Raw genomic sequence first — 14,158 nt, forward strand, 5'->3', positions numbered from 1 at the left:
GTGTGCTGGAATAGCAAAGCTGGTCATAAAAAACCCATCCACTCAACAGCAACCCATGGAGGAGACTGCAGGATCCCTGTTTCCACCACATTCTTCCAGCCCGTTCACCACCATTCATTCACTACATTACTGCAATAAGGGTAGACCACAGGGGTCAGGGCAGATTTGTTCATCGTTGTCCTGCAGGGAGAAGACTCAAGGTGCCTGTAGAGCTCTGCCTTTGACTTCTCACAAGGCCTTGGGCAAGTTCCCTTTTTCTTGGTGCTACCCAGCCCTGATCCAGTAGGTCTGGCTGCCTCTTAATTCCATCCCATGGCCTGGTGCAAGCCAAGAGCTGTGGCTGGAGCAGCTGGGGAGCTGTGCATGGTCCTCCTGGGGCCAGTGGTGATGAGGCTGCTTAGGGGAGGTTGGTCTTCAGCACAGGGGAATATGATCTTCATTTGGCTGGGGAACAGACTGTTCACTTCACTTCTGGTCCCAACTTAGAGCTATGGCACACAGATATGATGGAAAGGATCCTGCTGCCACTACAAGCAGATGAGCCTGAAGCTCATGAGCATTTACAAAAGTGTCCTAATGGAGCTGCAAGTCTGTCAGGGCAGTGGGCAGAACCACACTGTGCTGCAGAGACCCACATGTCCTCAGCAGACCAACAGACAGACCTGCATTCCCAGGTCAGATGAGGGCTGTGCAGCAGCTCACACCATACAGCTCTGCCCTCACAATAAGCTCTTTGGCACACCAAAAGATTTAAACAAGAATAAAAAATAAAGATAGCACTTTTTCCAAGCAGGATGTTAACCCTCCAGGAATACAGTGTTCAAAAGATCCATGGAGATCAAGCCCTTTCAGTGTCATAAAACCAGATGTTCTAGATGTGTCCTCAGACCACCAGAGTACAGCCACTCTGGCTGCTCTGCTTCCCTCCTGCAGCCCTGCACTATGAGCATTGAGATGATCTGCCTTGACAGTGGGCCACAAGGAGGGCACACCATGAACCCCAAAACAGGACCCCTATCCCAAAGAAACTGTCCTGAGCAGAAGAAAAGCTCTCCCCACCAAAAAAACCCAAGCAACCCTCACTCAGCTCCTGGCCAAGTACTCAGGAGGGGAAGGCAGAGCTGGCATGGCACCTGTCCGAGCTACTTCTGCTCTGTCCCCGGCTTCTTTGCTGGAGGGAAGTTTGGGCATCACTTTGGGGGTCTATGTCAGCCCCGTGCAGAAAAGCATTTCCCAGCACATAAAATGGCATCTGGTGGGGCCAGGAGGCTCAAAGGAGGCACAGGAGAGCTCATTCCCTCTTCGGCAGTCCTCCCATTGCCAGCCCCACCAGTCCAAGCAGCCTTGCTTCCCCAGGCAGCTGGAGGCCAGACAGCCCCCAGGAGCACCCACCTGGGTGACCTTGCAAGGTTGCCATCCCCAGGAGCCCAGCTGCGTAATGGCAAGCGGAGACAGGCTTTAATAATAACCACCCTCCTCCACCCTTGCCTCTGTCTAAACCTTCCTGCAGTGGGACCCAGAGCCAACACTGTCAGCCCTTCAGTTACAGCCTAACTGCAGATCCAGCTTCCCCCCATAGCACAACCAGCTCCTCTTCTTGGATCACTTACTGGGAGGGGAATCCCCAGTGGAGAAATAACCTGCTCCAGTCCCAGGGATCTGCAGAGATCAAGTTAAATCCCCTTTTCAGCTCATTAGCCGTTAGCAGGGATTCTTGTGCTGTGTAATGGCAGCTCCCCAGACAAGAGGGACAAAGTCTAGTTGGGGAAGACAGCACCTTGCTTCAGAGTTTAGAGATCGGACACGGTTTGGGTGCTTTTGCAGGGGCCTGATAGACAGCAGGTATATTTGATTTCTCATCTTGGCTCCAGTTAGACTTCCAGGCAGGCCCAGGCCTGGCAGCTGGACATGGATTGCTTTAGCAGGTCTCTGCACAGCAGCAAGGAACCGGAGAAACCTGATCCGACTCCCTGCTATGCCTTGGAGCAGAGTGGAGCACAGAAAACCCAGAGCCAGCTGTGTTTGAGCACAGAGAGGCCATGGGCAGCCAGTGCCCGAGTGGGATGATCCCAATGTTCATTTTAACACAGCAGTTCCACCCCACAGCAGATGGCTCGCATCATGCTATCACCCACCCCAGCATCTACAAGCAGGAAAGCCCTACGGGTAGGACTGCAGTGGCCAAGACAACATGGGAAGTACCCTGCAGCCACCACCCCCAACTTCCCACGAGCCAGTTTGGTGGCACATCAAGATGGGAAGATGTTTTGCTGGTCACCATTTATTCAACCAATACTGTGTATACACAAGTCTTGACCAAAGAGTTGCTTTTGGCCAAGCTGTAGGCTTTCCTCACAGTGACATTTCCTCAGACCCAGCCCACAATTCCCTTCTCTGGAAGGAATTGTGAGACTAGAATACAAAAAGCTTCATCCAAGCTGACTTCCCGCAGGTAAAAAACGTTACTCATCATATTCTTCACCATCTGCTGAGTCCCTTCCAACCTCCTCATAATCCTTCTCCAGGGCAGCCAGGTCCTCCCTGGCCTCTGAAAACTCCCCCTCCTCCATACCCTCCCCCACGTACCAGTGCACAAAGGCTCGCTTGGCATACATCAGGTCAAACTTGTGGTCCAGGCGAGCCCACGCCTCCGCGATGGCCGTGGTGTTGCTCAGCAAGCAGACAGCCCGCTGCACCTTGGCCAGGTCTCCCCCAGGCACCACCGTGGGAGGCTGGTAGTTGATGCCCACCTTGAAGCCTGTGGGGCACCAGTCCACAAACTGGATTGACCGGCGTGTTTTAATGGCTGCAATGGCTGCATTCACATCCTTGGGCACCACGTCACCCCGGTACAGCAGGCAGCATGCCATGTACTTGCCACGGCGTGGGTCACATTTCACCATCTGGTTGGAGAACTCAAAGCAAGCGTTGGTGATCTCCGGCACCGACAGCTGCTCGTGGTAGGCTTTCTCTGCTGAGATGATGGGCGCGTAAGTTGTGAGTGGGAAGTGTATCCGGGGGTAGGGCACCAGGTTGGTCTGGAACTCAGTCAGGTCAACATTCAAAGCACCGTTAAATCTCAAGGAGGCAGTGACCGATGAGACAATCTGCCCAATCAGCCTGTTGAGGTTGGTGTAGGTGGGACGCTCGATGTCCAGGTTGCGGTTGCAGATGTCATAGATGGCCTCATTGTCCACCATGAAGGAGCAGTCTGAGTGCTCCAGGGTGGTGTGTGTGGTGAGAATGGAGTTGTAGGGCTCCACCACTGCTGTGGAGACCTGTGGGGCTGGGTACACAGAGAACTCCAGCTTGGACTTCTTGCTGTACTCCACGGAGAGCCGCTCCATGAGGAGGGAGGTGAACCCGGAGCCTGTGCCTCCCCCAAAGCTGTGGAACACCAGGAACCCTTGCAATCCACTGCACTGCTCAGTCTGCAGCACCAGGAAAGAGACCAGAAGGACCAAGTTACTAGAGTTATTCAATCTCATGGGAATTAAGCCCAAATACTGTGTTCAACCATCAAGTTTAATTCTTTTTTTACTACTGCTTACACACACCTTCCCCTTCTATCGGGTGAGATCCATTACACACAGCAAATGCAGCTGCTTTGAAATTATCTCATATTTTTAGCAGGCAGAAAGGCCTGGCCTGAGTGTCACATATTGGCTCAGATAGAGACTCATGATACTAACAGTCAAGAAGATGAAGTCTGAAGGCCAATAGGAGGTTACACTGAAATCAAGAGTATCTTAGTGTTATCATAGAGCTTTGAGCATCTACATTGGTGAAACCTTACATTCCAGAGCAAGCCACACAAAGGAAGAGAGGCCTAAGGCAAGAAAGTAGCCAGCAGCTGAGCTGTGACACTGGTTGGGATAAGGTGCTGGATCAGGACTGACACAGAGCAGACACTACACCCATTAGGAGAAAGCCATCTTGCCTAGACAGATCACAGCTGCTTGTTTTCCTGCTTAAATTGAGAGCATCCTTTAGACCCTTGTTTTCCCTTCAAGTCACAATCAGCAAGACACACATCCACATGCATCCCATCATGTTGTTCCAGATCACAGTGGCATGGTTAAGCTGACCAAAATCTGCATGCCCTTCCCCTCCATTGCATCCCTTGATGGCCAGGGCAACAGCAACCAGAAGGCTAATGCAGAAGACCCTCCACAGGGTTATTACCATTTTACGAGCCCTGTCAACAACAGAGTCAATGATCTCCTTCCCGATGGTGTAGTGGCCCCGAGCATAGTTGTTGGCAGCATCTTCTTTGCCACTGATGAGCTGCTCCGGGTGGAAGAGTGTGCGGTACATCCCAGTCCTGATCTCATCTGGAGGAAGTCACAATCTCATGAGTGTCACTGGCACAAGGTCCACTGTCTACCAAGTTACTTGCACTAATTTAGATGCAGTTTCCCATGGAAGCTGGCAGCCTCACCAGCAGTTTAGGTGGCCAATGCCACACTTCACGTTAGAGAAGGCACTCCCCCACTGTCCCCAAGAGGTTTGGGGATCTTCTATGACTTACCAATGACAGTGGGCTCCAGGTCAACAAATATCGCTCTGGGCACATACTTCCCTGATCCTGTCTCACTGAAGAAGGTCCCAAAGGAAGAGTCTACTTGCTCTGAGGAGGCATTGGAGGAGATGATGCCATCTGGCTCAATCCCATGCTCCAGACAATACAGTTCCCAACATGAGTTGCCCATCTGGACACCAGCCTGGCCAATGTGGACAGAAATACACTCCCTCTGTGTGGGGATGGGAGAGAAGAGGAGGTTATGAACATGCCCTGAAGAATTAGACTAAGGCTGGCTCTTCAGGTGTCTTTATAGAGCACATGGCCAACAACCTAGGGACAAGAGGAGCATTATCCCGGCTTGGTGGCAGCCAGGGCATTTTCTCCATAGTAGGCACCCAAGAGCTGCTGAATGAGAAACAACTAAGCATTAGTCCTTCAGAGAAAGGTTACAATGCCCTAATCTCTGCATCTGCCTTCATGGGAGGTTGCAGTAAGTCCCTCTGCATCCCAGCACTGTCCTTGCATTGCTCAATAGCCTTCTTCCCAGGAGCAGCCCACTAAGTCCAACTGCTCATGGCTTCTTCTCTTTGCTCTTCTGATCCTGCCTTGGGGCAGAAGACAGGGCACAGGCAGCCTTCCCAGGTACTTCACCTAGTGCTCTCGGCTGGGGAGGAGGGAACGATTCAGCCCAGCCAGCCTTGGACAGCACTGCAAACACTCCCCCCATGCCCTTCCCTGGGAGGTAGGGGCAAATCTCTCCCCACCCAGATGGGCAGCAGCAGAGGACCTCTACCTCTGATGGGAGAAACCTGTGCTGCTGGGCTCCAAATATTGCCTGTCAGAGCAGTTTCTCCCCTCCATTTAGACTAGATACAACCATGCAGGATCAGCTGGCTGGAGACAGCTAAAGAGGATCCAAGCTAGGATGGGTAGGGACTGATTATTCATCTTCTCCATACAAGACTAGCAGTTGCCCTATGAAGCAACTGCTCTTGGCTCAAGCCGAAGGAAGGAGTCCCTATGCATCAAGTGTTGTTGAGCTGTTGAACCCCTTGACACAGGAGGCTCTGAAAACCAGGCTTTTGGGTTCAGAGAGACTGGACTAGACACTCTCCCCGAGGCTTACTAGGGCAAAAAACCCACATCCTATTCAGGAAGCCTTAAGCTACAAGATAGGGAAGTCTCAGGTGGACTTATCCAAGGCTTAGTCTGCTCTCTCCACCTGCTTTTAATTGTGGCCTGGGCAGGGCACTGGGACAGAGAGGCAGCACAGCAACTCTCACATGATCTTCTTGCAAGAAGCCTGGCACAGTAGGTCCCCTACCAAGCACAGAAACAGGGCAGCAACATCCTACACTAGAGCAGAGAGTCCTGCTTTGATGGTTGGTATCTAATGTATCAGCCCTCAGCCACCACTGCATTTCTCTTCCTACTCAAACAGTTCCAGGACAATCTTAACAATCCTCCACACCAGGGCCAGAACAGGCATGCTAAGCCAGTCTTCACAAGCAAAGACCTTCATCCCCTGCTCCAGGTCTGCCTCAGCCCCACAGCAGCACCAGAGAGATCAGATGCCACCAGCAAGACCTTCAAAGTATCTTTATGCAGGTCTGAAGGCATTTCAGCAGGGTACCTGCTCTTCCTGTCTTGGGGAGGACTAAACACCAGCCTTGCAAGGCCAACCTAGCTCTAGAGATCCCTCTCCCCTTAACATGAGCACTGCACCTCCAGGAGCCCCTTCTCCGGTGCTCACATGCTCCTCTGTAGCCCAAAACTACTTTCTACCCCAAGGGAAGCCCAAAGCAAGGGGCAAGACACTTTCCCCTGGCTGGAAAGAAAAAGCTACCTCCAGCCTCATCCTCCTGCAGAGCTGAGAAGGACCAGCCATGGCTATCAGAGAACAAACCTAAGCCCCACATCTACTCACCATGGCTCTGAACCACCTGGGCTCCTCACCACAATCACAACCACCTCACCAAGAGCACATCCTACCTGCTTCCCTCTTGGGCCTTTTATAGCAGGTAGAGCTGAGCTCTCTGCTAAAGGGCTCCCTCCTCCCACCCGCTCCTCGTGCAGGCACCTGCTGGCAAAGGGTTCAGGTGTTTCTGCTTTGGGGGGGCATAGACATGTGGAGTAATCAAGGTACTTTGGAGGTCTTGCACCTGCAGACCCGTGGAGTGTGAAGTTTCTCTGGCTTTTAGATACTCATTCAGCATTGCTTTCCATGAAATCAGAAAAAGAGCTTCAAATGGTTTGTTTTGGGAGGAGTGTCTGGATTAATTAAAATTTTTTAAATTTTTTTTTAAGAATGAGGCTCATTTTTAAGACTTTCCTTACAATCTCCAGGGCTGGAAAAGTGCTTTCTACTTTCCGTCCCCCTTTTTCAAATGCAAAGAGCACATCTGTTGAATCTCCTGGGGATGGACAGGAGTTGCAGGGTGGGGCTCCTGCCGTGGAGTAACGTCATGGGGCTGGGATGGCTTCTGCAGCACCGGTGCCACCAGAAAGCGTGACTCTCCCAGCTCCAGGACAGCGCTGGCTCCTTGAATGCAACTTAGCTTAGTGCCTGAATTTTGCAGTATCCCCCTCCCTGTCCCCAGGCCATCGACAGTGCAGAGACCAGAGCTCTCCCCAGCCTGCCCCATGGAGCTGGGTCCTGCTGCCAGAGGGGAGCGCAGGACCTGTGCGCTGCAGGCACACTAGTGGGAGATGGGACTTTGTTCCCCAGTGTCCCTTCTCTAAATGAGGGATAACAGCTGTTAGGTGGCAAAAAATCATGAGAGATGTTGATGCTGTTATGTGATGTGGGGATCATGGATGTCCTGGAGGACCTGGAACAGCCATGGGGAGAGGTGATGGTATGTGGCATAAGGCCAGGACTGAGAGACACCAATCCCACTGCAAATGGACAATGGTTTTATTTTCCGTGCAGCATACATGAAAGCAAGAAACACACTGACAGGGGATATGTGTTTGTGTGTCATGTCCCAGAGGTCAGAAACACAAGTTTAAAAATCTTATCTAGACTTAAAACATGGAGACTGCCTCTATGAGAACTATTAAACCTCATGGTCTGGTGCCCTGGACATGGATGGGTTACCCTCTCTCCCATCAACTCTTCTTGGGTTCGGTGGGAGGGTTGGGGTCTTCTAAGAAGGAAAGCAGAAAACGGGACTCTCCTGGGGAACAACCTGCAGAAAATGGTCAGGAAGGCAACCGTCCATGAGTCAAAACAAAACCATGAGAGGGAGCAGAGCAAAGCACCAATCATCAGCCAACGGAGCTGGGACTGAGGGTGGGGGCAGTTCCTCACCCTCCTCTGAAGATCGGGGTTGGCTTTTGCATCTTAATGTACTCCTGTCCATGTCACGAGTTACGTTGAGGGGGATCCATGCAGACCTCCTGGGTGGCTGGGGGTGGCTCTGTTCCTGGGAAAGCTGGTCACAGCCCCTGTAGCCCAGCTCAGAGCAGGAGAGGACATCCCAGGAGCAGAGTGGGACAGGACATCCCAGGAGCAGGGTAGGGCATCCCAGGAGGAGGCTCTCATGACACCAGGGATGGCTCCGTGTAAGCGTATCTGCGGCCTGAAGTGCGTCTCACCCCCCTGCTTAGGATTCAGCTCCTGATGTAACTCTCTGCAAGGCCACCATGTTCCTGTGCTCTCTGTCCTGAAAAGCGTGGGCTAACTCTGCCCGTGGTTGCTGCTGGGAATTGGCTTGGTTTGCCTAGCCAAGACCCCATGGATGTGAACATCGTTACCTCCTTGCGTGGTAGGAGTGCATTTTTGGCCAGATGCTCAACGCTTGTTGAGTTACGCTGCCTGAATCCTTCCCTCAGCCAGGTGGACATGTGTCCTCCTTGATCCCAGGATGGGGTTCAGGAGCTGCCGTCTTTGGGGGTTGCCTAAACCACTGCAGCATCTCTGGTTTGCTCTGATGTGCGTGAAGAAGGCTTTTGAGCACTGGCATGTGGAGGAGGAGGAGGAGGACAAGGAGGGTCCTGGAAGCCAGGGAAGAGCTGGCTGCCTGGGGGAAGGATTATGAAGAGGCTGGAAGGGATTCAGCAGTGGCAGCAGAAAGATATGTTGGCCTGAGTGAGCCTGCAGCAGCTGTGCACCCACGCCTGAGCAAACCACTCTTTTTGAGTGCAATACCAAGAGTTTGGGTTTCGTCCCTGCACGAAATGGCAGAAAAGACCAAGTCCTCACCTGGCTTTTACAAAACTGCACATATCACCCCAAACAGCAACGCTGTCCCTCCCAAGCACGGCGGCCTTGGCTTCACATGCTCCCAGACCCAGGTGGGTGCTGATGGAGATTTCAGTGCTTCTATTTCCATCCAGCTTCCTCAGGAAATCTGGCTGCTCTGAACTCCGCCTGTGTCCCAGCCCCTCCAAGCAACCCCCGGCCTCGCTTGGCAGAGGTTGAGAAGGAGGATTAATTTTGGAAGGGTTTGTCCACGCCCGTGCCGGGTGTGGGGGAGAGTCCCCCGCGGGGATGCAGCTGGGAAGGGAGGATCTCTGCTTTCCCCATCACTCGCCGTGAGCTGGTACCTGCTGTCCCTGTCTCAGCTTTGCACGTGCAACCACAGCCTGGTTCAGTGAGCAGCAAACACTTGGCTCGTCTGCTCCCATGGGGTTGTTTCAGTGCTAATTGCCTTCGTTAAAGGGGAGCAGAAGAAAGACCCAGTGTGCGCCCCAGGGGTGGGATGTTTTGATTTCCATGCCTAGCACAGGGAAAGTTCCCCTCGTCTATCCTGGTGCAGGGCTGGCGCAGATCCCCATGGCAGCTGGTGTTGGGGGAAAGCCTGTTCCCAGCCTGGACCATTGCTTACTGGAGCTCACTGGGGAGCACAGGAGAAAACCTCTTCAACTTTCCAGTCAAAGCAATGATTTCTCCCTTGGCTCTGAGCAAATCCTTCTGTCGCTTCTTGCTGTGCCAAGGCTCCTCTAGACAGCCCTGTGCATCAGAAAGGCTGAGCCTGGACAACCTGGGGACACCTCTGGCCAAATCCACAAAGGAACAAGAGTGCACCCAGCTGGGTGCCTGGCCAGGTCTGACCTTGCTCTGCCCTGATTTACCTGACCTGATGTGAGCGGGCATGTGTGCTTTAGTTTCCCTGGGCGTAAAATGGGCACAAAATGCCTATATCCTGCTGAACAAGAGCTCATTATACTGATGGGGGGTGGGTGTGTAGGCTGTTGGGTTATAAAAATGTATCAAGCTATATACAGTGTACATAAAGGGCCATATAGTCCAAGGCTGCAGCAGATTCCAACAAGGAAAGACCTCACCTGTACACGCTTGGAGCTGAGGCAGGAGGAGGTCATTGCACAGAGATGCTGTGAGCATGTTGGTGTGTTGCCTGCTGGAGATGTGTGCTGTGAGGGGAAGACACTAAAGTGCCCGTTGTATTGTTTTGTTTTTGCTTTTTAGAGTTCAGCTGAATTTGGGTCCTGAGTCCCCAGGCTGTGGGTCATCTAGGAGCCTTGGCCACCTGAGCACGGGTTCACTGGGGCTGAATTCGGGTGTGTTGCATCCTCTGGATACCCAGTGGGGTGGAGAGGAGATGCCTCCAGCTATGCCTCCGCAGATGGCTGGTGGGTCCATCTGCCAACCCTTGAACCGGAGACAGGTTATGTCCCACCTGGAGTGCTCCTCATGGCCATGCCCTGGATGGGACAGGTGGGAGCTGATTTGCTGCTCTTGGCAAACATGTCCTGGGGAAAGAGGACCAAATTTCTGCCCACCTCCCACGCCTGCTACATGCAGGGATGGAGGCCATGAGATGTAGTTTCATCTTGGAGCTGGGCTGGGAGGTGAAGAGAAAGGGATGTTTAGAGGAAGGGTTAAATAGTCCACGGTGAAGGGATGGGAGCTTGGTGAACTGGGTGGAGGGTGGAAAGAGCGTGGTGAATGGGCACGGTCTGTGTGTGGGGAGCTGAAGCTGTACCAGCTGAAAGTCTGGTACAGAGATCCAGCAGGAAAGGGAGAGCGGTGGAAAGGAGGGCAAGGGCAGATTGGGCGACATGGACAGACCCCATGGGGTAGATCTGGAGCAACCAGGGAGGTACCTGCAACCCTTGGTGGCCAAACTCACCTGAGGCCATGGGGTGGCCCTGGCCAGGGCCAACCGATGTCCTGGGAACACTTGTGAAGGGCCATGTGGATAGGGAGGTTGATGATGTTCCAGCTGTGACTGGTGAAGGTGCTGGTGGGGAAAGGGGTGGTTGCAAGACAACTTTAAAACCTAGGGAGCCCTCAGGAGGAGAAACTGGGAAATCCCTCTTGAGGTCCCCTGACCGGTCTTGCTTTTCCCTTCTCAATGCAGCGATGATTGTGTGTAGGGACAGCTCATGTATGGGGACTTGGGAGGGAGCAGGGTCTGGACCATGGTGGGAACAGGGCCATGAGACTGGGCGGGAGGGATGTTTTTGGAAAGGCTATGGGCCCAGACAGACCCGACCGAGCACCCGGTATAGGTAATGGGAGAACAAAGCATTGGAAACTCTAGAGATGGTAGCTTTAATAGGGACCTTCCCGAGGCGACACGTTCCCTTGCCCTGCTGCAGACATGAGCCTCTTCCCCACACGTGGAAATGTCCAGGAGGAGGGATGGAGGAGATCGAGAAGGAGAGAAAGACGAAGAAGAGATCTGAAAGTTAGGTAGCTCTATGGGTCAAAAATATACAACACTGATATCATACATGGCCATCAGTCCCCTCTGGCCTGCAGGCTGGGGCCGGGTGGTAGCCCCATGCAGCCAGCCCTGCTCCGAGTCCCCCCTGCCCTGTGGGGGGTCACTTTCTCCGCCCGATTTGGGCCATGAGGTGTGCATTGGCAGCGGCCTTTGCCCGCAAGTTCTTGGCTTTGGCGATGTTGAAGAGGATGTTCATGATGTTGGTGGGGACGTCGAGGGAGAGGGTGACCTTGGTGCGGCGGTCGCTCTTGGCCTGGTTTTGGTACGTCTTCCCCTTCACCTGCGCTTGGGAGACGTATTTGTAATGGCCTTCACCCGGGAACGTCCTTTTCCCCATCTCTTCATCCACCGCGTCTTCCCCTTCCTCCTCCTCAGAGACCTCCTCCAGCAACGGGGAGTCAAAGCCACGCTTGTCCAAGATGGCGTTTTCCTCCGGGCGGCTCTTCTGGGCTTCAGCGAGGGCTGCGTTGAGGCAGCTGAAGATGGAGGCACTGTTGTAGAGGCAGAGAGCTCGGCTGGTCTTGGCGGCACAGAGGAGGGCGAGGAGGAGCAGCAGCCTGGCGTGGGGCATTGTGGTGGCCTGCCCAGCGGAGAGAGTGAGGGGAGGGCAGAGATGGGCATGAGCTTCCCGTGGGGCCTGGGGCAGAATGCCGTCATCCCCCCATCCCTGGACATCTCATTCTCCCGGGTTCACCTCCCAGGTTCCCCCCAGGTCCCATCTAATGGTTAGGGCAGGTGGGAATGAGTTCCCTGGGGCCTTCTCCTTCAAGGTGTAACCCCCCAGCCCTTGCTTTTGGGGTGTTGGGTGGGAGAGGGGGATTTCCAAGGTGTTTTGCAAAGCTGCAACCTCCATGGAGGGGAGGATTGGGCCATCCCTTTGCCAAAACACAAGTGTCTGCTGCAGGAGAGCTGGTTTCTACCATGCCCCCTGCCCGGGGCGATCTTGTTGCTGTCCTCATGCAGCCCTCTCTCCAACTCGCAAACACCTCCACAGAGTAACCGTGGGTACCACCGGCTGCTGTAAAGCTGGATTTTCCTTTCAGCTCCTCTTTGGTCAGCGTGAAGCCACCAGAGATGTTTCTGTGCTCTCAGAGGTTGGCAATTGCCCGTCTCGCCCAGCTTGCTCCAAAAAGGGCATGGAGAGTGGGGTAGAGCAGCCCCAGTGCTGGAGGTGGGATCCAGTGTGATGGCCCCGTGTCCCCTCTCCAGCCGTGGTCTGGGGAGCTCCAGGGTTGCCTGTTACCCCATGGCTTCGTCCCCAGGACCCCCTTCCACCCTGGGTGCAGGACAGGCTGCCACATCTGATGGCACACCCAGGGCGCATTCCCCACCGAGGACAGCCCTGCCCGGGGACCAAAATCACAGCACAGCAGCATCACTCCCTGCTAGAAATATGGTCATTTTGGGACCTCGGGAAGGCTGAAAACCTCAGGGTAACCCTCCTGCTCTGCAAAACCTCCCCGCCTCTGGGTCCTGTCTCTCTGGGAGGCGACACATCTCCCCGTGTACCCACCCAGCCGCTTAAGGAGGCCACCTGGAAGGCCACAAGAGATCTCCTGGTGGGGGTCTTTGCCCGCCTCGAGGTCAGACGAGCGTCTCTGGGGCCAGCCCCGAGGGCACACGGGCCCTCCCAGTGCCTGGCGGCATGCTGGCATTCCCAATCTTCGGGCCCCATCTTGTGGCAAGCGGATTGCACGGCAAGCCCTGGGCGGGGACAGTCGCCAGGGGCGAGGGGACCCTGCCTGGGGCTGGGCTTTCACTGCTGGTTTGGGGCTGTGAGCTGCGAAGTGACTTCCCTCGGGATCGCGAGTGTGGAGGGGCCAAGGGTGCTGGGGAAGCCCCCGGGAAGCTCTTGTGGAGCAGGATGGCTCCTGGGGGTGTCCTTGGATGTCCGTGTCTTGGGGCCACCGGTGGGAAGGCAGACTGTGCCTTGCTGCACGAAGGGCTGCTGGGTGGGGGAGATGTCCTCAGACCCATCCAAAAGTCAAATCGCTTGTCCCCAGGGAGCTGTCACCTGCTCTTCTGCCGCTGAGACACGGTCCCTGAAACTGCTGTCACCTTAACTCTGCCCTTCGCTGTCCCGTGGCGGGGGGATTGGGGCAGGTCGTACAGGCGGGATTTGAAGGAGCCGCTCGATTTCCACTTCTTTGCCTCACTCACCCCTGCACAAAACCCCACAGAGCTCCCCCAGGCAACACTCATCCCCTTAACTCTGCCCCGCATCCAGATGACAGATGTGCAGCAGCCAAAACTCTCCTTCCTTCAGCCCCAAAGCAGACATTTAAATCCTGGGACTTAGTTTTTGCCTGCAAAAGCTTCACAGGACAAATGACTTTCTCCCACCCCCAAAAAACCCTTTGCAGCTGTGATTTAGCCCCAGATGAAGCAGCCTCCCCCGCCAGCAAACTCCATGCGGCCCTCGCTGCAAGGACAGGAGGCTCGGGGCATGAATTTAGAAATTGCTAAATTTCTCGCCTCTGCCTGCAGCCCCCGCTCTCCTGGGGACACTGCTTGGCCCTGAGCTGCTGGATGGAGAATGGGATCATCACCAAAAGCCCTGAGCTGGCTTGAGCTGCCCCTGCCCTCTCTGGAGCCGTGGAGCAGCATGTCCACCTCGCCTCTCCCGACAGCTATGTCACGACTCTCTGAAATGTGTGGCTTGGCCCCGTGGCTGGCTCGGGATTTTTCCGCTCAGCAGAACTCTTTGGGGACCTTGGCCGAGCGAGGGAAAGGCAGAGCAAGGGGGAAACGTGGCTGAAGCACATCCACACCTGGCGCCTGTTTCCCTGGTCCTCAGCTGTGGGGTGGACAGCCTGGCAAAAAGAGCAAAAATCAAGGCAAAGCAGCAAAAAAAATGCAGCATCCTGCGCTGGCCGGACAGCATGAGCTGATAATTTGGGTTTTGGGTTTTTTTGCATGGTTGTTTTGTGCCCTG

General features: G+C 54.4%; 2 protein-coding genes across 2 annotated transcripts; both read right to left on the reverse strand.

The window, feature by feature from the left end:
- Nucleotides 1-2,462: 2,462 nt before the first annotated feature.
- LOC309408925 (tubulin alpha chain) lies at nt 2,463-4,751 on the reverse strand (the record flags this gene model as incomplete). The annotated part of the gene is made up of 3 exons (XM_082004931.1): nt 4,532-4,751; nt 4,186-4,334; nt 2,463-3,431 (listed from the first exon to the last, which is right to left on the reverse strand). The coding sequence occupies exons 1-3, from the start codon at nt 4,710-4,712 to the stop codon at nt 2,463-2,465; spliced, it is 1,299 nt and encodes a 432-aa protein (XP_081861057.1). The 5' UTR covers nt 4,713-4,751.
- A 6,474-nt stretch (nt 4,752-11,225) lies between these two features.
- UCN3 (urocortin 3) lies at nt 11,226-11,794 on the reverse strand (the record flags this gene model as incomplete). The annotated part of the gene is made up of 1 exon (XM_081999504.1): nt 11,226-11,794. The coding sequence occupies one exon, from the start codon at nt 11,792-11,794 to the stop codon at nt 11,324-11,326; it is 471 nt and encodes a 156-aa protein (XP_081855630.1). The 3' UTR covers nt 11,226-11,323.
- Nucleotides 11,795-14,158: the final 2,364 nt, after the last annotated feature.

Source organism: Phaethon aethereus (assembly GCF_964289735.1).
Source record: "Phaethon aethereus genome assembly, chromosome: 1".
Taxonomy (NCBI): domain Eukaryota; kingdom Metazoa; phylum Chordata; class Aves; order Phaethontiformes; family Phaethontidae; genus Phaethon; species Phaethon aethereus.